Here is a 27,519-nt window from a genome sequence, read left to right as displayed (position 1 = left end):
AGTAAAGATGTGCTTACATATACAGCCTACTAGCAGATGAATACAATAGTCATAATTTTGCAGTGGTATTGCAATATATTAGGAACTGAATATTAAGAAAGTGGCGGAAGAGCAGCATGCTTTCCAACTCATCTTTAATTAAAATATGGCCAGTTTTTGAAAAGATCTATTTTTCAAGTATCATATAAGGGGGCTTCAAGCTCCAAAAGACTGTGAATTTTGATGGCCTTTTTCAGGGTTAATGACACAAAGGAAAGGAGTTTCCAAAGTCTTTCGGGGTCTGTGAGAACAGGTTCGAGTACAGTGGACTACTGGTCCTCCTCCTAGTTCAATTATTTACACCAAGTAACGGTGACATCAGTAGCTTCAGGTGAGGAGTTCACTTTAAAGTATTTAAACTAAAGGAAATTTATTTAGATATCTGTGTTTTGAAGCTGTTCTGCACTTTGAAACATGAAATCAGCACCACTCAGAAAGCATGGGAATGTGGTAAAAGCCAAAATGGTTTATACAGTCTGAAAACAGAATTACAGTAAAAATTCTGCCTATAGACTATTTTCATGTCCATCACATTAATCTAAGGAGCTCTTAAATGAGAGCCATCTCACCCCCTTTTTTTTTTTGAGAGAGGAGCAACATTCTGAGGAAGCAGATAAGTGTCAGTACCTAATATATTTCTTCATTAGCATTAATTGCCATCTGTAAACTACTACTTTCCAATGTCAAGCCATTACTGTTCTTCTTATCAGCATTTTGATATTTCATTCTCAAGTGATGGTATTTTTTTCATTAGAGACATAATAGGAAGAAAACAGTGTTAATGAAGCATGATGTATGTAAGAAGAGTTTGGTGGTGTTTTTACAGGGAAAACCCTGAAGCCAGTTTTATAAACTTGACTTAATAACATTGTAAAATCATTTATCTTTTCCTTCTTTACTTTTCCCAGAAGGCTTTCATTAAAAACTTCATTTTTGTCCAAATAAGTTCTTACTTATCTTTAAGATAAAAGCCGGAACATATTTCTTGAAGATCTTTGTACTGCAGGAAGATGATTATTTGCACAACTTTAATTGCTGTCTAGCTGGGTTATAAGAAAGAAAGATACAACATAGGAGTAATTAATAGAAAGATAAATTGCAAATTTAACTGAAGTATTTTTGAGGTGATTAAGTCTTCCTATGATCAAGAACTTACATTATTTGTTCCAAAAGGATGAAAGTAGGGATTTTTACCCCCAGGGGTATAAGAGTTTAGCTGCCAATGAATCTGATCATATCAAGGCATACATTCTAGTTTTGTTTAAAAGTAAAGCTTAGTTGACTCAGATCAGGCAAAATTTAGTCAATGACAGGTGGCTGCTAATTTTTTTTTCTAATTTCCTGTTTTAATCCATGGCAGATGCATTTCTGTTCTGTATTAAATGCATATGCTGTTAGACATTTGTGACAACACTGTGTGTTTAAATGGGTTTAACTTTGAAAAGTATTTTTAAAATAACAGGAAATACTAAGTGGTAATCAATATACATTTAAGGTATAGTTAGCTAATCATATCTCCATGAAAACTTATTTGTGAAAATATAAATTTGCTCATCAGAGCCACAGTTTAATATTTAAACTCAAATGAACAATATCCTCTTCTGCCAAAAATACCATTGATAGATCCTATGTACTATGTATAGTAAGGTGCTTACCATAGCAGATTCACATGTTGGTCCCAAATGTGATAGCCTTTATAAAGAAATATGTGATGATGTTCAGAGTCAGCAATGCTGACTTAGAGCAGACTATAAAAGTCATCTACAAATTAATCAGGTAGTTAGGTGCATTGCTAACTTGCTTAAATATGCCAATATCACCTTAAAGGAGAAACTTCACCTGTCCAAGGGGATTTGAGTCCTGTGCTGTCACTTCTGTTTTAGTTGTGTCTAGAAGAGAAAAGTAGTATGCACGTAAGTCAACATGGCTTAACTCTGAAAAGAAGCTAACATCTGGGAAATCATTTTTATGTGAAATATTATCTGGAAAAAGAACTAGGTAGTGGATACCAAGCTCTTACCAGAGTGCAATTACTCATCTGAGTAGCTCTCCCATCCACTAACCCCTTTATTTCAATGGGAGTAAGGAATTCAAAATAGTTGAAGAAAAAGGAATTATAAAATATTTAATATCGTTCTCAACTTTTGCAGTCTTCAGTAAATTTACAATCCCAAACAACGCATTTTGGTTCATATTTTATAGTGAGCATTAACACAAATCTTGGGAGGAAAACTTGAAGCTAATAACGCTAAAAGTAAGGAATTAGTTCTTGTACCTTCTTCCTTTAATAAAGTAAAGAATGAATTATTGAAATTGGTTAACACAAGACGACTTCATAAAGGTTAACTTAAAATGAATGACATTTATTGTGACTAAAATCTATTATAGAATTTGGATAATTAAGTACATCTAAGCTATTCATATAAAGTATAACTACTTTCTTCTTAAAGCTAACTCGACTCTGGATGTCAGTTAGCGGCAAAAAAAAAAAAAAAAAAAAAAAAAAAAAAGGAGCCAGTTCTTTATCTTTCTGCAGCAGGTCTGTAGGAAAAGAACCCTCCCATCCTGGTGAACTACTTGAGCATGTATCTGCAGCGTGCCCTTGTGGCAATAAGGGCTAATAGCATACTGGGCTGCATTTTCCCACTCCTGGGAGTTTACATGTGTTACAGCTGGAATATGGCATTAAAATTCACCCCCTCCAATGCGACAGAGCTATCAGCCAACTGGGGAGACTCCCACGAGGAGTCATTAATATGGTCAGGCATTGGGAGCACATGAAATATAAGAGGCTGAAGAGGGTGCATTTTTTAAGCTACAGAAAAGAGGGCTTAAGGCAGGCTTCTCATTGCTGCCTGCTTCTCCCTAGTGGAGGGCTAGGGTGAAGCTGTATTCTTCTCAGAAACACACAGAAAAATGTACAGAAAAATGGCAAGAGGTGACAGTTGCAACATGGCAAAATGTAACTGGATGCAAGTGGGGGAAATACCACTTTTAAAATGGCTAAGCACTGGAACAGGTTGCTGGGGGAGGCTGCTGACTCCCCTTACTTGAAGGTGTTATAATTCCACCTGAAAAAGACCCTGAGCACCTTCAGCTAACTTCCAACCGAGCTGGTCCTGCTGTTGGTAGGCAGTTGTGTGAGGTGACCTCCAGAGGTGCCTTCTGACAGATTCTTCTGTGGTTCTGTCCTGCCTGGTCTTCGGCTGGAACTCTTCAAGGGCTCAGGTCACTTACTGATCCCAAGACAGATCTCCAAGCCCTTCTAGTCTTAGATGCTTCAGGGCAGCTAAAATAAGCTGAAGACTAGGCACCAAAGTATACATAATGGCACAAAACAGCTGTTCTTAGGCAACTGAGTCATGTCCCACCTGTTTAACTGGTTTCACATTGAGTCTTCTGCCCAGATGCAGTAGGCATTCATAAAATGTTCCTAAAATGGAGGGCTGGGATTGATCTTATGAAAATAAACCCATATCTTCTTTTTAAAAAAAAAAAATAATAATTAGAGTAAGAAGAGGTAATACGATAATCCATTAAACAGAAGATAAAGTATTCTTTAATAGCATTAAAGAATGAAGGACTTACTAAAATTAAACTATCAAGTATTCTTTGTAAAGTAGGATAAAGTATTCACTGAGGAATGAGAGGCTCAGAAAGGGTGACACCATAGCAATAGCATAGCATAGTTGGTCAAGCAACTGTGTGAGGAACATGATTGTCTATTCCTGCCATGGTTTCTACAAGCAATAATCAATTTTAAAATCAAGCACTTCATGTTTTTATTTTTTAATATTTATAGATACTATTTTATAAAGATAATGCTCAGATGTATAAAAACATTTAGGTAGCAAAATCATACAGAGAGTGGATGACAGGTTGACCATGAGCCAGCAGTGTGCCCTCATGGCCAAGAAGGCCAATGGGATCCTGGCATACATTAAAAAGAGTGTGGCCAGCAGGTCAAGGGAGGTGATTCTCCCCCTCTACTCTGCCCTGGTCAGGCCTCACCTGGAGTACTGTGTCCAGTTCTGGGCTCCCCAGTACAAAAAAGACAGGGAACTCCTGGAAAGAGTCCAGTGGAGGGCCACAAAGATAATACGGAGCCTGGAGCATCTTCCCTATGAGAAAAGACTGAGGGACCTGGGTCTGTTCAGCCTGAAGAAAAGAAGACTGAGAGGGGATCTTGTCAATGTTTACAAATATCTTAAGTGTGGGAGTTGGAGGTATTTGGTCAACCTCTTTTCAGTGGTTTGTGGGGACAGGACAAGGGGCAATGGCCACAAAATGGATCAAAGGAAGTTCCACACCAATATGCGAAAGAACTTCTTCACGGTGAGGGTGATGGAGCACTGGGACAGGCTGCCAGGGAGGTTGTGGAGTCTCCTTCTCTGGAGATGTTCAAGGCCCGTCTGGACACCTACCTGGGCAACCTGCTCTAGGGAACCTGCTTTGGCAGGGGGGTTGGACCCAATGATCTCTTGAGGACCCTTCCAACCCCTACAATTCTGTGATTCTGTGAAAAGCATTGCCACCTAAACACCTAATACAAGATTGGGTTGCTGGTGTAATTTATGATCAGTGTCTGCATTGATTGTTCAGTACTAGATTTTCAAAGATCTCTAGACTTGTGTTCAACTGTAGGGAACAACAAAGTCTAAGAAGTGCTGACAATAATGCATCTTTACTTTGGCCTGCAGACTGTTGCATCCATTACTTAAAAGGAGAACCAAGAAAAAGAAAAAAAAAAAGAAAGAAAAAAAAGAGGAAAGAGGAGCAGACAGTGCTCTATTAATATATCAGAGATGTTTTTAAAGGTGATGAGGGATGTATGGTATGGAGATAAAGCATATATATGCAACATGCTCTATATACTTTGTAATAATGCATTTGTTCTAATGAGTCCAGCAAGCACTTCTATACCATTCCATATGAAAATCTGATTAATTTTATGCTTCTAAAAGTAATGGCTTTACATTTATTGGTATTGTATTACTCGTAGAACTAGAACTGAATCTGTAGGAGTATTACATTTTTAATACACCTTTAATGAGAACTTATTTTAAGTAAGGTGCTTTAATATAATAAAAATAACTAAAAAATGAAATTGTATAGCAATACCCCAAAGCACTCAGGATTTTGGCTTATATTCAAAACTTCAATGGTTCTAGGTGGTAGGAGAAGAGTGAAGCATACAGACTGGGTGACAGCCATAAGGTATAAAAATTATGCATGGTAGAAGAGACTAAGAAAAGAAAAGATCTGAAATTAAATAACTTCAGTGTTCAAAAGTCTTTTCTTCTGAAAGATCTAACAACATACTAGAAGAGCTTAATACTTGGCGGAAGTAACAGGATTTGAAGACTTTGCCTATATGTTACCAATGTGACTGATGTTAAGTCTTTGTGTATACATATTAGATAGCAGACCCTATTTTTGACAAAAAGGTTCTTCTTTTGAATAAAAGATTCTTCACCATTTTGTCCTACATTTATATTAGACTGGAACTCAAAGATTTGGTAGCAGTAGAAGGGAAGTAACTACTGAACTGGAATCACTAAACAAAAGACTTTGCTTCTGTGGAAAGCCACCTAGGGCAATCAAGACTGAGGAGGGGAAACAAAAAGGGATACTGCTTAGCAGTGTGCCTATTTGCAGGGATTTATGGCAAAACAGTACAGGAAACATTGGAAGATCACACGCCTTAGAAGAAATACATTTATTAAAGGGCAACAGGTCAATTGTTTTTAAAACCATTTTTCATCATTTAAACTGTCATCCTTAGTGTCAAGAGGTTGTGATGTGATGATGTGATGTGATGTGATGTGATGTGATGTGATGTGATGTGATGTGATGTGATGTGATGATCACATCTGAGGTCTGCATCAGAACTGCACGTTGTTAAAGGAGGAAGTATAAAGAAACAATGGACAAATATTAGTCATCCTAATTAACAAGAATAACCTATTGACCTGGAAATTCTTGTGGCACCTCTGGCAGAAATGGGAAAACAGTTCAAATGCTCTTTATAACCTATGTTCTGTCATGTTACATTTTTAATTGTAGGATTTTATCAGGAAACACGATTATATAGTATTAATTGACTTACATGTAGTTAGGATACTATGGTGCTAAACAAAATACATTTAGGAAGTAGGATATTAAAGTTTCAGATATCGAATTAGGCTGCTGTTTATGAGCTGAAAATGAATCATGATACAATTAGTGTTATTGCAGTATAGCTGCTGCATGTGTATTGCAAAATACAACTGGAAGAAATTAATGGCTACTTTTGGTTATATAAATGTATTTCCATTTCTTTAAAAGCCTATTTTTGGTTTTTGAAATTTGTTCTACACATGAGCTGTCTCATCTCTAACATAAATGAAACATATGCTTGAATTTAGTTTACCCTGGTGTTGTGGTTTAACCTGGCCGGCAGCAGCTAAACACCACACAGCCGTTCGCTCACCCTCCCCCCTCCCTCTCTGGGATGGGGGAGAGAAACGGGAAAGTGAAGCCTGTGAGCTGAGATAAAGACAGTTTATTAAGACAGGAAAATAATAATAACAATAATAATAATAATAATAGTATTACTAATAATAATGTGTATGAAACAAGCGATGCACAATGCAATTGCTCACCACCCGCTGACCGATGCCCAGCCTATCCCCAAGCAGCCAGACCCCCCACCCTGGCTAGCCACCCCTATATATTGTTTAGCATGACGTCAGATGGTATGGAATACCCCTTTGGCCAGTTTGGGTCAGCTGTCCTGGGTCTGTTCTCTCCCAGCTCCTGCTGCACCCCTAGCCTGCTCACTGGCAGGACAGAGCGAGAAGCTGAAAAGTCCTTGGCTTGGTGTAAGCACTGCTCTGCAACAATTAAAACTTCAGCATGTTATCAGCACTCTTCTCATCCTAATCCAAAACATAGCACCCTACCAGCTACTAGGAGGAAAATTAACTCCATCCTAACTGAAACCAGGACACCTGGCATTCCATCTAAAGACTTAAAATAAGTCATTTTTTTTCCATACCATTCTTTGATAATGGGGATTATCCATGGGACAGTCCTCATCCAACTTTACAGGGGCATTTGTGTTGACAAAACCATGAACCTAAAGGTTTTTGTTAAAGATTTAGTCAAGTGTGCAACAGCCACCAATTAAAACCCCTTTGAAAAGTATATAATGTGCAGTGAGTACTTTCAGTGTTTGTCGTGTTTTTTCTTATTTAAGTTGAGCTTTAAAATGTAATAGGAATAGTTCACTATGCACCCATCTTAGATCCTGCCTAACTGCCCCTCCACATGCTTAAATTCATTGTTTAGATTCTTGTAACTTGATCAAAAGAAAAAAAAGATAAGAGCAATAGGCACCAATACAACGCTTAAGCAATAAAAGTCCCTGGACACTTTAGTGAGTCATTCACTGCATGATTAACATGTGAAAGTATTTTACAGGTAGAGATAGGCTATACCTACATTATCAACTAAAACAGGCCAGGACTCACAGTCTGCCCCCAGGACAGATGGCAAGTCACAACTCTCATTATACAGCTAAACCCACTTTCCTCCAGAGCTGGAGAGCTTCATCCATCCTGCCTGTGAGGAACAGCACCCGACCATGCACTGTCAGCAAGTCACCATGTAGTACAGGTTTAGACTGTGCCAAGGATCATGCTACTAGAGTAACAGAAATTGGCAGTGTGTTTCTCCTCTGCCTTGGCTTTCTCTAATTTATTGGCATAGATGTATTCATTAGCTTGTTAGAACTTACAGCTCATCCAAGATGAGCACTTTTCTACAAATGTTATTCTTCTTGTTCTTCTTCTAAGTAGATTTTTCTCTGTTTTTCCCACATCTCATTATTTTATAGTACTCCTTCAGTTTCTACTGTTAAAGATATACTGCTTTGCACAGAATAATTAGATATTAGTGGAGTAGAAGAAAAGAGGAGAGCCCAGGAATATGATTATGTGATGTAATGTTAAAAAATAAAAATGAGCTGGGAATGGAAAGACAGAATACCTGCCTTTTTCCAATTATTGTTGGAATTGTGGTCACTGTATACATGGACCAGATTAATTAAACTAGTAAATACTGCAGCCCCAGTTGTATCAATATGATATTCATTATGGACACCGTGCCTGAAATTTGCATTAAATAGATAGGACAGCTGACAAAGTCAGTCTGCTAAGCATATGTTTATGTCAACTATACCTTTTGCTTTGGTTAGGTGAGAGAAATCAGAATTCAGTCCAACGTATGTAAATGCTATATAATGTATGTATATTCATCCTAAATTCAAATAGTTAAAACAGCTCCTCCATCTTATAACTTCTTTCTTTTGCCATGTCACATCTCTCTGCGAATTAATCTACATTCCATAACGATCCAATTAACAAAAAATATGTCAATTTTCTAGCAACATGCAGGTGTACAAATTAAATTAATCGATTCATTCTGTTTGAGGTAGTTCTTTCCTATTCTTGTTAGGAGGGACATGAAAAATCTTCCTTTGACAAGATTGCTTGTGAAATGGACTCAACGAATTAGCAAATCAATAAGATAAATGTACTCATAGACGAGATCAAGTTAGGTCTGGTGCAAATCATGCCACACTTCTTCAGTTCTTTCAAATCTACTTTTTTCTTTCCCCGGTGATTTATAAGCAGTGAAACCTTCTGTATCTACCAAGGTGCTGAGAAGAAAAGAGCAGAAGTACCACTATTCCAGCCCAGCAATTTATTTTCAAGGCTAATTGCTCTTGTACAAAGGAAATCAGTAGATGACATTCCCTCTAAATGTACAGTGTCTTCATCATACTAAAGTATTTTACAGTGATCATGTGTAAATAATTAACAATGAAATATAACTTAATACTATACATATCTGAGTTGTTGTTTTTTTAGAGATATTCCTGCATATTGTTTGCAGGCTTACACAATAGTTCTAATGCAATTCCAGCAGTTTCTAATTAGTATTTTAAAGATTACCCATACTGTAAAGCTTTACAGATTAGAACTGAATCTGTGGAAGGCCTTGGGCACCTATTTTACTCTAAATTACATATGTCTAAAATGTAAATCTTCGGGATCCTCACTCAGCTATTAACTGTTTTAAACAATAAATATTCTATGGCAATATAAAAATATTTGCTTCTGGCATGCCAGACCTCCAAAATATTGAAAATACTGAAAAGAAAAATACTTAACCTTGTCAGAGCCTTACAGAATCAGCATTCACATTTCTATCTGATCTGCTGAGTCTAATCTAGTAGATGTTGTAATTGCATGCTTCTTAGAATGAGCTCGGACAATGAGCAGGATCAGAAGACATAGTATTAAGTGCAACTTTTCTCTGTCAGTTCTGCAGCCAGAATATTGACCACAGAAACTGGACTCTTGGGTTTCATTCCTATGGAGGAAGTAAAGGCTCAGAAAAATACCTTTCTTTCTATACTGTATACAACATCTATAAAAAAAGTGACTGAGAATTGCTCCTAAATCCATCCCACCAAAAAGATGTGCGTCAATGTGCCTGAATTGCCCAACCTGAATCATGTCAGACAGGAGAGGCTTTGATTTGTGTATCCCATAGTCATGCTAAGCACTGTAATTGTGGTGTTGGATGAAAGAAAGGAAGAAAAGAGGAACCAGACATTGCAGCACCAATTAAAGATGATAATTGCTGGTTTACTTAGGCCTTTGATTTTGTTGTATAAACAAAGGCTCTACCTACACTACATAAATGATCAGTAACTACATTGCTACTTCTGGACAGGATCACGAGTAATAAAACAAACAATATGTTCTAGGAAAGCATTGATAGGGAACCATCCTTGTTTCATTTACCTGGAACTCCTTTTTTTTCTGAAAAAAAAAAAAGACTCTGAGTAACACCTTTTCTCTGAACAAAGATATTTTCTGTATTTTTGCAATACACTTCTCAGAAATCAAGCCATGTGCTTTGGAGGAGCTGTAGAGAAGAGCTAGAGATCAGTAAGATTGTGCCTGAGTACTCTGCTCCAGTAGAGTACAATGTATGAATTCGGCCCTCTATCCTGACCATTTTCAAGTTGAGTCAGTATTGTTTTTTATTGGTTTAGGTTCTTATGGCCTGTATAATCCTTCCTATGCATTGTAAGTGATTAAAAGCAATTGCTTGCATCTACTGAATGAAACAGTAGCAATTTATATAGGACCTTATGGTATGTATCTCTTGCATCAGCTGCCATGGACATCAGCTGCCATGGAAATTATAGGAAATGTCTGAATTTATTTCATTGCTATATCAATCATCAGTTACCTAATGCCATTTTAACCTAAGATCTATCAAAAGCTCCTAGTTCCTTTGAGAATTACTACCCAGAAGGTATTTAATGTCTATGTTCCTGCAGGGAAATGAAACATCTCAGTGCTTGTCGGTCCTGTGGATGTTCTGTGAATTCCCTTAATTAAAAAAAGGAATCTTAAGCACTTTGACCATTATCTATAATTTTAATTCTGAACATAAAATGAGATGACTCTATCAAACAGATACTAAAACTTATGCCATGTGGATTCTTAATTGATCTAATTGTTTAAAATGAGGAATATTAAGGGCTTGGCATACATTTACTCAAAAAGAAAACTGTAGAACAGAATTTTTTACTGAATTTCGGATCTGGTGATATGCAAAGACTCTCTTGCACACAATATTAATTTCTGGAGTTCCAGATCCAACTGAAAATACTCTCTCAGCTTTTTAAAAATCATCTAAGAACATGATCAGTGATATTTGTTAGATATGTGGAGCTAAATTGGCATTTGTTATGAAGAACTGAGGATCCAGACCGTACAGGGGATTTTAAAGCATTTGAGCCTCTCTAATCAAAAGAGATGATGCTGCAAAGACTCTGATAATTAATTTTTATGTTTTCAAAAAAAAAAATAAATAAATAAAAAGGAAGACATTATACACTCACATAGATCAAATAATCTTAGCAACTTCAGCACCAAGAATGTGAATGTTTGTCTTGATCGATTTGTGAGGGATTTCCTAAATTCCCTCTTGGAAACCCAACTTGAAAGCATGACTCCAAGCACAGTTTTGAACAACAGATTAGAACATGTAAATACACTTCGCCAATTTCAGTACTTCTAGGGCCACTATCCTTGGAATATCTGAATGCTTAATGATCTTTAATGTACTTAAGTGAGTCACTAAATTAAGACCATAGTTTGAATGGTTAGCAATTTATATAGAAAGCTGAAGAAAGCTCATGTAATTATTCCATTATTCTGCTTGTGCTTTGCAGGTCCTAAAGTGGTAGAATTCCATGGACAGCAATTTCAGATCAACTCAAAGGATGGCAAGCCACTTTTTACAGTGGATGAAAATGAGGTTGTAATTGGCACAGATAAACTTCGAGTCACAGGTTTGTAACAGTTTAAGAAATGTCCAACTAATAGTCGCAAGAAAAACACAGTAAAATGGCATTTTAAATAAACCATTCTGAAAAATACTGGGTTTACCTCATTAGAAAATAGATATCTGAAGCTATCATGACCTTTTTCAGTAAATAATCATAAGTGTTAACAAAAAAGTAATAATATGTATGTATATATACATATGCATTTTGTATGTATGTGTTTTATTTAAAACAAATACAAGTAGTGATTGGAACTGTACTTTTGTGGGTTTTCTTTTTTTGAATTACTTAAAATTTCCGGTGCATACCGTTAATTGAAGGTGGAAAAGTATTACATGTTTCTATTTGAGAAACCAGTTGTATTAAGGTTTATTTGTGAAAACTTAATTTTATTTGTGAAAATTAATGTTTATTTGTGAAAATTTTTTAGACTCTGATATTTTATGACTTTTTCTTTCAAAGTGAAAGCCAATGTATTTCTGCTCTATGTGTAGCACATATGCCATGGGATGGCATTTATAGTGTATTTAAAATGTCATCAGTCAGAAGACAAGTTTGCTTTAGGCTATTTCTGCAAATCACCAAAGTACTCATTTACAAAGTAAGATGTCAAAGTTATCACATGAAAAGCAGTTTCCTTTTATATGACCTGATAAAGTCAACCTTCATTTTCCAGGTGTAAGGCTGCATTAAAACAGATATGTCAGGGTGTGATTTCTCTTTAACTGGAGCACTCCATCAAAGGAAATACTGAAATTATCCTGTAGCTTGTTTTCAATTACATTTTCGGTATTTTTAAGCTGACTGCAACTATCATGTTAACTTTTGCTAATTATTGGTCCTCTGAAATATTGAGGTCTTAATTTTAATGGATCAATTCATATTATTTCACTGTGCAAAACTGCAAATGTGATAGTAAGTACACAATTAATGTTTCAAAGCCAAAGTTAAGTTATAATGAATGTGTTAATAAATTTGGTTTACACCTAAGGGTCTTATCTTAAGTTTTTTACTTTTTAACCTAATTGAAATTACAACTTTGTTTAACCAGGAAACCATATCAAATGATTATTGTTTGCCCAAGGGATGCTAAACTTTAATAGAAAAGCATGTTTAACAAAGATATGAAAAACTGCATAATTGTTAACTGATTTGGAAAAGGTCTATCTCTGCTCAAAGTAAGTAAAAATCATTCATACACAAGGTGAAATTGCTATGCTAAAACATGTATTCTGACTTGTCCAATATCAATCTTTGGACTGCAAGGATAATTGTTTACTTTAGCAGATATTGTAGAAAGACACATTGCCTGTTTCTTTTTTATACTGTAGTACAATTGAAAAATAAATCCATTAAAGTCAGTAAGGTTATTTCAGTGTAAAATTAACAGAATTAACAGAAAGGAGATTCATGCCTACTATGCTTTAAACTCATTTATTAAAATTGTGATTTAAATGATACTATTACCATAAAGGATAAATTAGTAATACTTTGAGAGATATCAATACTTTGAGCAGAGAATACTTTGAGCAGAGAACCAATGTCTGTGATGTATAGTATTTCAGGAAAAATGCAAATCTAATCCAACCCAACATGTCAGGAATTGTCATTTTCCAACAATTTGGAAAATGTTAGCATTTCGTAATTTGGAAAAAGTAGGAAATGGATAGCAACCAGCTAAACTACATAGACATATGCAAGACTATAGGGGCAGATAAGATCCACTCAGGGGTACTGAGGGAGCCAGCAGAAGTGCTCGCCAAGCCACTTTCCATCATTTAGCATCAGTCCTGGCTATCAGCAGAGGTCCCAGTCGACTGGCGGCTAGCAAATGTGACACAAGAAGGGCTAGAAGGAGGACTCAGGGAACTACAGGCCTGTCAGTCTGACCTCGGTGCCAGGGAAGCTCATGGAGCAGATTATCTTGAGTGCCATCAGGCAGCACTTAAAGGACAACCAGGCGATCAGGCCCAGTCAGCATGGGTTTATGAAAGGCAAGTCCTGCTTGACGAACCTGAGCTCCTTCTACAACAAGGTGACGCTCAGTGGACAAGGGAAAGGCTGTGGATATGGTCTACCTAGACTTCAGTAAGGTTTTTGACACCATTCCCCACAGCGTTCTCCTGAAGAAGCTGTCTGCTCAAGGCTTGGGAGGGTGTACACTTTGTTGGGTTAAAAACTGCCTGGGTGGCTGGGCCCAAAGAGTTGTGGTGAATGGAGTTAAATCCAGGTGGAGACCGATCACTGGTGGTGTCCTCCAGGGCTCAGTATTGGGGCCAGTTCTCTTAAATGTCTTTATCAATGATCTGGATGAGGGGCATGAGTGCACCCTCTGTTAGTTGGCAGATGACACCAAGTTAAATGCAAGCATTGATCTGCTCGATGGTAGGAGGGCTCTGCAGAGGGATCTGGGTAGGCTGGACTGATGGGCTGAGACCAACTGTATGAGGTTCAACAAGGCCAAGTGCCAGATCCTGCACTTGGGGCACAACGACCCCATGCAGCACTACAGGCTGTGGGAAGAGTGGTCCAAAATGGTCTCATCTACTGCAAAAAAACATTTTAACAAGTGCTAATAGTAATTTATATATCACGACTATAGTAAAGGGTAATATTTTGATTATGAGAATAATGGAACATAAGAAATTAATAGAATGAAGTTGCTTACCCTCCACTCTTTTTGCAGAAAAGTTGGCAATGCAAAGGTGATAAGTATTATATCACACTTTATCCAGTCTACTACTTGTTCTGCTTGCCTGTCCTTCATAATCTTTTAGAGTGTTTGCTAATTATTGTCAGTGATTTTCTAGTTCTATGTGGAAAGGTTTTCAGTTTGAATAGCTAACACTGAAGCACAATGTGAAGATGTATGTTTAATTGAAATGTTTCTGCTCACAAGCTATGTTAAGTATGTGACAATTTTTGTATATGAATAAACATTCTGCTGTTAGACTTTAAGAGGCAGATAGACCTTGCTTGATAGTGTGTGTGGGGCAGGTGTTAATGAAACCTTCTGGCTTAAGTCCTCTCATTAAAATTCTCTCCTTAGAAAATGAGTATCTTGTTTTAGGATTAAATGATATTTATAAACAACATTCTACAAAATAGCAAATGCAGTAATATTTATATCATAATTTAAGTCTCCTTTACAGTTTAAAAGATAAAGTAGTTAAGGTAGACGAGAGATCAGTTTAGGGCCATTTTCCAAAAACTTTTACCATGAAGTGATTTTTTGTGTGTGTGTGTCGTACTGACTAAACTTAATGTTGTTTCATGAAGTTTTCCTCACAGGAAGGTAACGTTTTAAACTTTCTTAGAAATGACAGCTCTAGAATATATAAATAAACCTTCTTATTCCCTCTTACGCACACATGCCCCTTTAATACCTTTTTCTCTGGAATATTAAAACTGGTATTTCCCATTGGCTTTTTTCCATTAGCTCCTCTTCCCATGCAAGTAGTACTATCTCTGTTATCGCTCACCTGTCTTTCAGAGCAGGGTGTCCTGGAAGCACACACCCAAGAGGGCTCATCCTGCAGCCATCTATATCTTTTCCTTATTTTTTTTTCAAAATCTATTAGTCAGGGCACTTAGGAAATGGGAGACATGTTCTGAATTTCCCTCTGTGGCCTGGGAAACTTCAGGCCTGCAATCCCACCTCCCAGGACAATGCTCTGTAATGACATGAAAAGTTATGTGCACAGCATAAGGAGACAGCTGAAAAAAACCACTCTTTATGTCCACTAGCAACATGAAGCTCTGCCTGTGGCCCCCTGCTCTCATTTCTTCCTTTTTCATGGTTCTCCTTCAAAAGGAGAAACAGAAGGTGAGCTCCTCAAAGTTGCTCACTGCTAAGTGTGGGCTTTGGTCTCCTCCAGTAAGGAGGGAATGCTCTGATGATAATGCTGTTATATAAAGACTATTGGAAAGATTTTTTTTTTAATTAAAATGCTGTGATTGCTGGTTTTTAGAACTATCTCTATTGTTCTTGGTTTGCACAGGCTGAGAATTAGTGATACAGTTGGGCTTCTCCGGGGAGCTTGTGTGTCTCTCTGCCTTGTTTCTGAGCCACAATGATGCTTAGACCTGCCATCCCAGAGCAAGAGACAGAAGCACATCCCTTAAAAAAGGATCTGCTTTTTTTCAAGCAAGGCTTCAGCAAACATAATAGTGGGAGGTGTCCCTGCCCATGGCAGGGGGGTTGGAATTAGTTGATCTTTAAGGTCCCTTCCAACCCATACCATTCTGTGATTCTATGGTTCTGTGATTGCACTCAGACCTCACAAATCTCCATATCGATGATTGCTTCCCTCCTCCAGTCAGTTTTGCCAGGCTCCTCTTTCTGACATCTCTCTGTGCATATCTGGTCATCTTAATCACAGCAAGTCCAAACCTTGATAGGAATGTAAGAGTGGGCTAGAAGAGGCATCTGGTTTATCAGCTCCCATCCCTTTCATGACTGATAAGTAGGTCATACAATGTCTTTTATAATCTTATCAAGCTATATCTCAAATGCAAGGAAACACTATGCAACTATTCATTTTTATATCACCAAATGTGAACTTATGTGTAAATGGCACTGTAGAAGAAATACAAAAGGCTGTTTATAATCAGGTCCCAGAGTGAAATGAGAAAAGCCTGTGAGAAAGAAGAGTTCCCACCCCCCCCCACACTTCTATAAGCATTTCCTTACTAGCCTTGCAGTGATCTGCACATTCTATAGTGAGATATCATGAGGGCACCTTTGGCATGTGACATCCCTTGTGTGCTGTAAGATGCCCCCAGCAGCCTGCTAGCCCACTTCTGAGCAGGCTGCAGATCTAGTTTTGAGGGTGGCTTTGAAACTAAGCTCAAGGGTCAGTAGGGCATTCTGAATTTTGATTACAAAAGAAGTAGATTTCTGAGTAATCAAGTTTAGGAATGTTGTCAAAGTAAAGCATTCAGGGTCAGAAAATATTACTAGACAAGTTAGTTTAACTTAAATAATTGAGTAGGGAGCTCATGTATAGAGGTCAGCTTAAAAATTGCTGACCTGATAAAGTCACATTTGCAAAACAGAGATATCCCTTTATTAGTGACTTGTTCTTTTCACTCCTATCTCCTCTTTCCCAGTGTCTGTGTCAACTGAAATCATCTTTTTTTTTTTGTTCCAAGTCCATGATAAAATGTTATACCACATTTGGTCCCACTAGTAATACATCCCTTCATTCATGGCTCCCTGTTTGCAATTATGTTTAAGACCTTTCAGCCAATTTTAATCCATGTAATGCATTCCAGTCTGATTTGTGTTGCTCTAATCTCTTAATCAAAATGTGATGTGGCATCAAAGTAAATACCTGTGGAAGTTCATTATGCCCATACTATTATCTTTATCAACCAAGCTTGTCGTCTCATTTACAATTCAAAGATATAAATGTATTTAATAATGTCATACCCGGTGCTTTACTGCATACAAAAATGTTGCAAGAACTACAGAAGACGATGTCTAATTAATCTGCGAGAGAACCTTAGTATTTTGTGCTCACCTTTCATACTGATACCTCAGATTCTTAACTTTCAGCTAAGTGTGTATGGGAAAGAGAGCAATCAGATTTCTCATGTTTTCTCCTGAAGCCACTGATGCAAACATCCATACTTAAAACCTTTAATTCCACTTTTAATCAGTTTTGAAAGTACAAATAGATGATGATGAGCTATGGCTATTTTATGGATTTCTAAAGATGACAGAGGAATTAAATGAAAATCAGGCAGAGCACATAGTAGAGCTTTTCAGAGTCAGTCCATGCTGGTGATGTCTAATGTGAAGATAAAACTCACAAACTGAGTTACAGACACAAGTCTTTTCCTTTTGAAGTCATTCTTTATTGTTTTGTAGGCTCTATTTACTTTTTATTACCTGATTATTGCTCTGATAGCTAACTATTCTATCTCGTGATTCTGTGAATATCAGTTGATGGTACTTTTGCAAAATATTAACGGAAGTGATGGTATTCTTCCATAATCTTTATAATAATTCAAACTATATGGCTTAATGCAAGTGGACTAAATTAAAATTCTTTTTTTTTGTTTGTTTTTTTCACATGCACACAACAGGAAAATCTATAAAAATGCAATTGTAAGACTAGACATTTAATGGCACTAATCATGCACCAGAGGAACTTTAGATTGGGTATTAGGAAGAATTTCTTCATGGTGCATTGGTCAAGCATTGGAATGGGCTGCCCAGAGAAGCAGTGGAGTCCCCATCCCTGGACGTATTTAAGAGACATGTGCATGTGGCACTAAGGGACATGGTTTAGTGATGGAACTTGGTAGCTCAGGTTGACATTTGGACTTGATGATCTTGAAGGTCTTTTCCCACCTAAATGATTCTATGATTCTGTGATTATACCACATCCATTTACTAATCATACATTTCTTCTTGTCTTGTCTTCCTTCCTCCTGATTCCACAATCACTTTTTCATCCTGGTCTCATCAGATCTTCCAGAAAGAAAACAACAACAACAACAACAACAACAAAAAGATTTATCTTCTAATTGATTACTTATCAGTGTTTGATTACTTACATGTACATATATATACTTTTTTCTCAATTACTGATTATTTATATGCACATATATGTGCATATGAATCTTACCAGTACCAAGTGCTATCAAACTGCTCCCAGAAGTGGGAGTCAAACCAATATCAAGTGTCCGATTAAGAAAACCAACCTCAGGAAAGGATCAAATAGGAAAAAAAGCTCTCAGGAGAGACGAATCCCACAAAGTAGGCCTGGGAGTGGGACCAAATAAATAATGAACAAAGTCTGCCTTTAAATATGATCTGTGACATAGAGTTCAGAGTTAAACAGGCACCCCCAGAGAAGATTCTTACAGGAAATCCTGTAAGAAAAGGAAAACTTCGTTCAGCATGGGAAATTCTGAGAGAGGGGCTATATTTGGTATAGAAAACGAGTCATCAAAGAGACATAAGAGGACATAGGAAACTACCTTCATTAGCTGTCTGACCATGGTATTTTTTTTAATCTGAATTGCTGTCTTGAACCTCAGCATTTTACACCTAGGTTGAAAATTGACTGTTGTGTTGTTATGGGCAATTTGAATTCCTAAATAAGTTAAATGTGCAGGAGCTAGAATCCATGTAAGTCCTTAATTGAATTTATCCTCTAAGATCTTGGTTTCTGAGCTATTACCTTTTCATTTCTATTCTCATTCTAGAGGCACTCAATCTTGCTTCTATTTCAGACCATAAATTCTCACAGTAATATTGTTGTCCATTGCATTCTGTGCTCTGTACTACAAGTTCTGGTCTTGAAAATTACTGCCTTTATTATCATATCATTTCTTGCACAAAATAACTTAAAACCGCAAAGAGTACAGCCACAGACTCTTGATTTTCAGGAGGGTACTGATATCTAGGTGATAAGGCTAGGCGGTGGCCCCTTTATGGGAAGGATCTCAGGAACAGTTCAAGACTCTGTATCCACTTCAGCTGGGTTCTGGATATCTTGGCTTTAAGTTGCATTTACCTTCAGCATTTGATATGACTGACTTGCTTTGCCCAACCTACACACGTACCACCCACATGTAGGTAAGCACCATTTCTCCTCTGTTGGGCTGGAATTACTCTTATTTCAAGAGCTAAACCATCTGATACCATTTTCCATGCATAAATACTATTTTATCTTTACCACGTCTGCCTGACAGTCAAGGGAAATCTTTGATGAAGCTACATGGCAGCGTTTATGCTTTATATAGAATAGTCTAAAATGCAGGTGATGTTTTAATTCTACAATATTTGCAAAGGTTTTGTGAAGTTTTAATTATTTCTATTAATTCTAAAGGAAGTTGTGTTATAAAAATCCTGTTTACTTACGTTTTTGTCCCAAGTGGTTTAAACTTTGTCTTCCGACTTCTCAAATTCTTAAAAGAATTTAACCTGTACTTTTGCATTAACAGTGTATTCTTTTGTTCCAATTCATACAATAATAGTAAAACTGTATCTGGATAATAATTGTCTCATTAGTTGTTAATATATATTTTTGTATCTTAATTTCTGTTTTCAAAGTGGCTGTATAAATCACTGTCACTATTTCTTTAATATTTGAACTTTTACAATATAGTATCTTTCCTTCTTTCCAGGTCCTGAAGGAGCACTTTTTGAACACTCTGTAGAAACACCGCTTGTGAAGGCAGAGGCTTTTAAACAGCTTAGGTAAGAACTTACACATAAAAGCATAAATCTAATAAGTAAATGTTGTTTGCTATACGTACTCACATTTTTTTTCAGAACAAGGGATTTTAGACAACATTTACAGAACTAGTACTAACTTTTCCTATTATGTGATAATTTATTGTTTTACTGGAAAATTCTACATTGGTGTGCAACTCTAGAAGTATATTATGAGATGATTTATTATAGATGGTGAGTATTTAAAGCCACATAATCTACTGTGTGAAGTTCTTCTGTACACTTTAATTTTACAATTTCAGAACACGTAAGTATAACTTTTTCTGCTATGTTGAAATAAAAGTTACTTATTTGAAGTAGGTCGTAATCTTACGACAAGTCAAAATTTTTATAAAATATTATCAGTCCAAGGAAACAGACTAGGAAGAAACATTTGGAAAGATCCAAAACTGTGTAATTAAAAAGCAGTTTGGGATGAGAAAATAATTATAAAGTATCTCCTAAGTTTCAAAGCTCCTTAATCCTGGGATAGATTTCTGTGTGAATTACTCCATGTAATTCGTAGTATCCCAAATTAGTTTATAATGTGTTGATTATGATGAGCTCAACTCAATCTACGTTCAGTTCATGAAAATCTTTTTTTCCACTTTGTATGTCAGTTCAAAGAAAAATTAAATGAAGAGGACCTCTTTACAGTTTTACTTCTGTCCTTTCATACCTTGACAGTCTGCTACTTTCTGTAATAATTTCTTAGTGTTTCTTCTCCAATAGGGGTAACTATTAGAGAGCAGCATAAGATGATTAAAGCTTTCAAGAGCACTGTCTGTACTTTGGTGACTGAATTTGCAAATTGAGAATGGCAAATGAGAGGGAAACTTTATTAAGATTCTTCTTTTAATTTTCTCCATGATTTTCAACATTTACTTACAGCGAATACTGTGTGCTTGCATTTGAAGACAGAATGGGCTTGGGACATCAGTTTTTCCACATGTTTATCTTTACTTTCAAAAAAGCATTTCTTCTATCGTAGTAGAATTTGAATGTGACAGACTTCAGCCAATATATAGGATTGTGCATTGTAATGAACATTGTCTGGTTTTGGAGGGAGTGGACTCATTATGTTGTAAATTTTTAATTTCCTGTGATTGTCTCAGTTTTGATAAAGTAGTATTTATGAACACTTAAGACACTGAATTTTCTAATTACAAAGTCAAGAAGCTCTTTATAAATTTTAATTGGATATTTTCTGTGGTTGTTACTTTGCTTTAAATACATCATCAATTAGTATTTAATAGGTTTGAAGCTAATAGTTTCTCCTACAGTCATTGTACTATGTTGCATTTTAAGTGTAAGCTCTTATCTACACTTCATTTAACAACAATTGCACTGTTTTGAGCTACATTCAAGTGTGTCTATTATAAATTTTTCATCTATTTTTGACACAGAATATCATTTGAAGAACCAGATAAGATTAATTGAAGGTATTTATAAGGTTCTCCTTCACAGATGTTTACCTGGTGGCTTATCTGTTTAGTGATATTACCATGTCAACTATAAGCACATTTTGATCTAGAATGTTGCTCCACGTTAGCAGGGCTCAACAGTAATAGTTAAAATCTCACTCAGTTCTGTGTTCAATTGACTTAAAATAGTGGGAAACACAGATTCAGAATTTACAGAAGTTATCCTAATAATTATTAGGAAGTATCTACGTGGTGGCATGAGCACTGACGCTTGTGACAGACATTACCATCTGCCTTAAAGCCAGAGCTGCTAACCACTTGTGCTAGAAACCAAGTTAGCTTAACCCTAAGAAAAATGGTGAATATCAGGGCATGAAGCTATGTGATGTCCCGGCAGGCTCAGAAGACCTGAAGCTAAATCACAGCCATTCAAAATGCCTCACTCCTTTAATTTTTTTGCTGTCATTGCCACCCATAATCAATGTCAAGTCTGAAAGCAGAGATGGCAGTGATTCCATGGAGGGCTTCTTAGGAGGATCAAGAAGCAAATGTGTTTGTCTGCAGTGCAGATGCTAAGTTAAGATACAGACAGAGAAGAGCGATTTAGAAAGCTCATGCTGGAGAAAGGTTATTTTCAAGGGTAACCTTAAATGGCAGTGTAAACAAAATTCATGCAATCCATTGTGAAGAAGCTGAAACAAGTTTACCAATGCATGGTAATTTTGTAATGCTTTATAAATATTCTGTTTCATTCCACACTGTTAAATACAGGAGGATACCTATTGAAAAACACTTCAATATGATTTTTTTAAATGCAATTTTAAGTAATACTTTTCTATTTTAATTTTGAATAATACTTCTTTTCCAGTTTAAAGTAGTGACTATCAAGTTACAGGTAATAGAACCTATTTGCTCATCCCAAGCCTTATCTCCACACTTTCACTACCTATTAATCTTCTGCTATTTTTCTTCTATTTTTCTTTCAGTGGTTATATTGTACTATGTGAATATAATATGCTGGATGAATGTGATACAAAGTGCCACAATATTTAGCCTTATATACAGAGAATAATGCTTCAAGAAAACCCATCCACTTCAACAGTAGTTGCATGTTTCAAGGAGCTGACTGGAAAGCTCTTAGTGGTCATAACATTTCAGCTAGTGTCATATGAATGGAGACCACATTCTCTATCATTCAGGTTTAGAGTAGCATCGCAAACAATGTTGACACAAATGGCCTTCTGAATTACACATTCTGCTGGATTTCCTGTCCAAATGCCAAACTTAAAGATAGACTACTTTTCTGGAAACAAAATGATAAGTGTGTTAGAGCATATCTTTTTTATAGCTAAGCAATGGAGGCAGAGTGATGCAATTATACTGTGGTCAGTAACTGTCTTTTCATTTTCTAGTTTGAAGGAAACACATCAAGTCCTTTTCAGTCTAATAGATTGAATTCATGACTCACCTGTAAAGAAAAAGAGATGTGCTTGCACTTACTTCGAAGTGGTAGGAAGAATTATACAAAATCTACATCTCAAAGTTGAAACATCCCTATGTTTAAAATAGCATTGCCCACTTCTAAATAAGATACCATTTATTAACTAATTGTATACTGTGCATGATGAATATAATGCTCACAGATGAGTACTAGCATTGTTCTCATAGTTGCCACATACGGATGTCTGACAGCCAGCAACTGAGCATTCTGAGCACAAGTCCTATGGGAAATCACTTTTAGTACAGCATGTGGTATTTTGCCAGTTCTTCAACTCAAGGTTTACATTCAAGTTCAAATATGACCCACATCATTCCACATTTCTTGGATTTGAAAAGTGGTATAGCAGGAGTGATGTCACTTTTCCAGAGAGTCAGCTTTGGTCATAGCATGATTATAAATCTATAAATAATGTTAACAAAATATAGGTATATTTAACAGTCTACATGTATATTCTGTGAAGATTTCAGTATTTCCTGGTGAAAACAGCCTTATTTTAAACAAATACATTATATTGGCATTCACCAAAACTTTAAAAATGTAATTTAAGAAATGATCCTTCATATTTTGATGAAATACCTCTGTCCAACAATGAAAAGCATAAAAATATGTATTTACTGGTTTCTGATATTCATGTTGTAGAATACTGGTAGCTTGAGGGCATAATTATACTGATACATCTCAGCATTTAGTTAAGGCATGTACTGGTGGGTTGCTGGTAAACATCCATTTCTATATATTCGAAATAAATATGTCCCTGTTGTGGCAGCCTATAAGTTTACTCTTCTTATGGCTTCTACTTCTCTTTGACTCTTTATTAAGCCTTACTTTTATCCTTTCCATTCCTCATTCATAATCTGTTTCCTTTTCCACTCAAAGTATAGGTTTGCTAGGGTTAAATTGGACAGTAAGAAACTGCTGGAAGGTGAAGCTCTGGGGTATTATAAGGAAGGAAGAAAGTCTAGAAGGCGATGTATAGAAGCTAATCAGGGTAAAAGCATTCACAAAATCATTGCTTGATCATATTTGTAATACTAATGCTTACATGCTAATTGACTAAAAATACCATTTGACTAATTGAAGTACAGTGATTTTTATTTGCATTCATTATGCAAATTAAAAGCCCAGTCAGTCAGAAGAGAATGAATTACATAACAGACAAGTGAGTCTACAATTATAAGCCAGTACTTGTAAAGTATCTCTGCTCCCTGACTAGTGAGACATTTCTACTGCAATATAATTTTATGAGCCCTGGCATTAATTTGCTAGATACATATTTACATTCATGTACTTTACTGCATTCATGTTAACTGAAAACACCATCACATACTTCTTTTGGAAGCTTAAAGATTTTCTTTCCATTCAATTGATGGACTCAAATCTATAAAAACGCATAGTGTAAAAGGATGGGATGGTACAGGCCATCACATTTATCGTCTTTTCAGAAACATATCTGACAAATTTAAATATCTGACATATATTTTAAAATACTTTATTAGTATAGACCTGGGTACTATTTCACATCTTGTCTTCTAAAGTGAAGAGTACTTTCCAAGTAAAATCTCTTTTCTCTGTCATGGGTTGCCAGCTACTTTTTGTGCACCCATGTTCTTGAAACAGGTTGTTCATTGGGATTCACATTACAAATTACAGTGGTTTTTTTTTTGCTTAATTACAACAGTTCTTTATGTCATGTCTCATATTCTGTCAATATATTAAAGTACTAGCTCCATAAGCGTAAGTCATTTTTTAATTTTTCTTACTTTTCAGGTATTGAATTTGTAACATCTTCTGCATAGGTTTGTACCTAACATTCACTCTAAGATATTTCTGATACATCCCTAGCACACTACAAAGAGAGTAACAGTAAGGGAAAGGGGACCATCTGCACTGATGTATTTCAACTAACAGAGCGCTCTGTACAACTGTTTTCCCTTCAGCCGAAATATGAAGATACTGTAGAGCTTCCAAACTCAAGGAAATGTACTTCAAAGCATTTACCCTTTTTCACATACCTGGAAGCTTTAATCTGTCGAGATAATCTTTCCCCAGTATTTAATTTCTCCATCTTTCTTGAGTTATTTATGAGCACATATTCCTGGTAGGCATACATGTGCCTGGACTACAAAAAATACACACATGGCCAGCCACACCAATCAACCGAAGAGCAATGCCCAGCCACGTCAACACAAGCAGACATCACATAAGCATGAGTAGCATGGACATCCCAGTCTTGTTCCTCTTCCCCAGCTGATCAGCATTGAGGTCCACTAGTGAGATACATACACACACAGGCGCAAAAAAAAAAAAAAAAAAAAAAAAAAAAGGTTCCTCCAGAAGATGGCTTTGAACGTGCAGTGTATCCAGTAGTTTGGGCCAGCCTGCTCCAGTTTTGTCTGCTGAGAACATTCAACCTGCTCACCAGCTAGTCGTGCTTGAAGTTCACCAGCACTTTCTTCATACAGGCTCAGAGTAGGGAACAAATTCATACAGGAAATAGTTAGGATTTAAGATGAATAGAGGATAAACCACAGTAGTCAAGCACTGACCAGCCATTTGTTTGCACCCAAACAGCCACTTTTATACCCCTTTCCCTCAATTTTTCCTTTTTTTCTTCTCTTTGATCCACTTTGATCTATCCTTTTTCCTTTCTTTGATCCTTCCCCTAAACATCCCATAATAAGTACACAACTCAGGAGGTCGCCCTGCTCTGTCTCAAGATGCACCTCCTCTTGCATGCCATAGTAAGTCTTGTAGGCAATAACCCCTTTTACTCTGCATGACATTACAGAAAGAGAGTTTATTTCATTGACTCCTCTTGGTGGGTTTCACACCAGGGAGAATGGTCTCATTTGTTTCCCTTTGGTGCTCGTAGGAGTAGTCCATTCAGTGTGCTCTCTTTTCACTGATGTGGCTGTTCATGCTCCTTCACTCATTGTTCCTCTGATTCTCTGCAGATCTGTCTTTAATTTATTAGCCTTTAGTAGCATAATCTAACAGAGCTGGCAGTAGGACAGGATCCTTGCTAGCTTTTTAACTGAGAGCTCCTCAGGCTGACCACACCAGGTCAGCTGCAGATGCTGGGTTGAGATTTCAGGGTTTGGTCTTGGTGGCCAAGAGGTCTTGCTTGACCTTGAACACACTTCAGTTCAAATTTACCAGTTTGTGGGAGGAACCCCTGCACTAGTGAAAACAGTTGGAGCCTCCATTGTCAATAAAGATAGATTAAACTGGGTCACCCACTGTTTCACCCAAAGCTGATTGATTTAAGGAATTTTCAAAATCTTATGAAATAAATAAATGAAGGACAAATGGACCATATCACCTTAGGAGATTAACTTACTTCTGCTGATTAGGTAGTCCTCCCTTCTGTAATTCTGAGTCTGCAGAGGTTCTCTCCCTTGCTCTCACAGAAGATGTTTCCCTCCTGAGGTAGGAGAAATATTTGGTGACCAGTGGGAACAGAGCCTCAGATCTCCTAGCAAGCCTGTTTCCACATAGATGTATTGGCAGTCAGAGCTGCTCTCCTGAGCACCTACAATGTTTTCTGCATTAGAGAACTGCCATCTTCTGAAACCAGTGAGTGATACCTCAGTAACAGGAGTAGAGGAAATCCATGCACCAATGTTAGTGGCCTTTTTGCCAAATAAGATTTCCCTAAGAACACATGCCAGGTTTCTGCCCGTTCTTGTAACTGACTTCCACTTAAGCTAGTAAGGTGGCTGATGTTCTTCCTAAAGCCTCAGCTTTTCAGAGATGTGACTTAACACATTAAAATCAATAGGAGTTATTTCTGCTGCTTGTACAGGACAAAGACATTTCTGTGTTTTCCATGGCTGCTTATGTCAGTAGCACAAAGACCAGAGGTATAATGATTTCTACTCCTACACTGTTGAACTGCATACCTGATGATGTCAGATTATTCTGTGAGATTGCTAAAGTGAACGTGTCATCAGTGATTAAAGTGTACTCTGCCAGTGTGCAAGCTACTGTGAAAATTTCATTAATGATTGTCACAGTTATAGACACCTTGCAGATGACCACCTGGAGCTCTTTTTGTAAGTCTATGATTATGCTGTCACTTTAAGATGTCTAAGACATAACGTTGAGCTGTGTAGAGCTCCCCTTACATTAGTTTTCACTTAAATACTTGCCAGCACTTATATCAAAGAAGCTGAGGGGAGGCATGAAACAGGAGGCCACCACCATAAAGATGTGCATGTGGCAAATGAAAGGGAAAAAGAGGAAGAAGAAAGGGGAGCATTTCTTAATAACAGCAGTTCTTCAAGATATATTGCACATGTGCACAGGCACTTCTCACATTCTTTACCCTCTCTCTGAGCCTTTATGTGCAGTTGTGATACTTCAGTTGTGAGGACAATGGCAAGAGTGTGGCACACTCAATCACTGTACTAATGAATCAGAAGAGGGAAATGGTATGACCTGCTTGTCACCAAAGACCTCTTCACTTGAGTGTTTCTTTTCATGCATACCTGCAGAACAAGTGGACATTATGAAGAGCACCTACTGGTTTCTTGAAATCTTTCTATGCTTCTACATAACAAAGGAAAAAATTGGTTGAGTTATATAAAAGGAAAGGCATGGCGCATTTGAATTTGAAAGATATTTTTAAGAAAATAAAGACTCATAATGAAAATACTAACCAGATTTTGACAATAGTGATGCAGAGTGTTATTATATAAGAGTAAAAATTTATAACACTATAAGTTGTTTTATAATATCATTAAAGTCATTTGAAAAAGATAACCATACTGGAAACATCTGTGGTGTGCCAGATTCAATCATATTCACCGGGGTCTTGGTTGTTTTTAATTACCTTGAGATTCAGCACATCACAAAATTGAGGTCATCCTGGAGACCTTTTTTGAATTAGCTCTGCTTACCACTC

At 36.7% G+C, this 27,519-nt stretch overlaps 1 protein-coding gene across 8 annotated transcripts in view; it reads left to right on the top strand.

Annotated features, from left to right (window-relative positions):
* The window catches only part of SGCG (sarcoglycan gamma), a 139,062-nt gene that overhangs the window by 96,728 nt on the left and 14,815 nt on the right, over positions 1-27,519 (top strand). For all 8 annotated transcript variants that reach the window (XM_040543991.1, XM_040543996.1, XM_040543995.1 and 5 more), the window contains 2 exons: positions 11,342-11,461; positions 19,601-19,673. In XM_040543991.1, coding sequence (XP_040399925.1) covers positions 11,342-11,461; positions 19,601-19,673 — 193 coding nt within the window. The remainder of the gene's footprint in view (positions 1-11,341; positions 11,462-19,600; positions 19,674-27,519) is intronic.

Source organism: Cygnus olor, chromosome 1 (assembly GCF_009769625.2).
Source record: "Cygnus olor isolate bCygOlo1 chromosome 1, bCygOlo1.pri.v2, whole genome shotgun sequence".
In the NCBI taxonomy this organism is placed as follows: domain Eukaryota; kingdom Metazoa; phylum Chordata; class Aves; order Anseriformes; family Anatidae; genus Cygnus; species Cygnus olor.
Note: the sequence above shows the minus strand (reverse complement) of the source record. Positions and strands in the feature narration are given on the sequence as shown.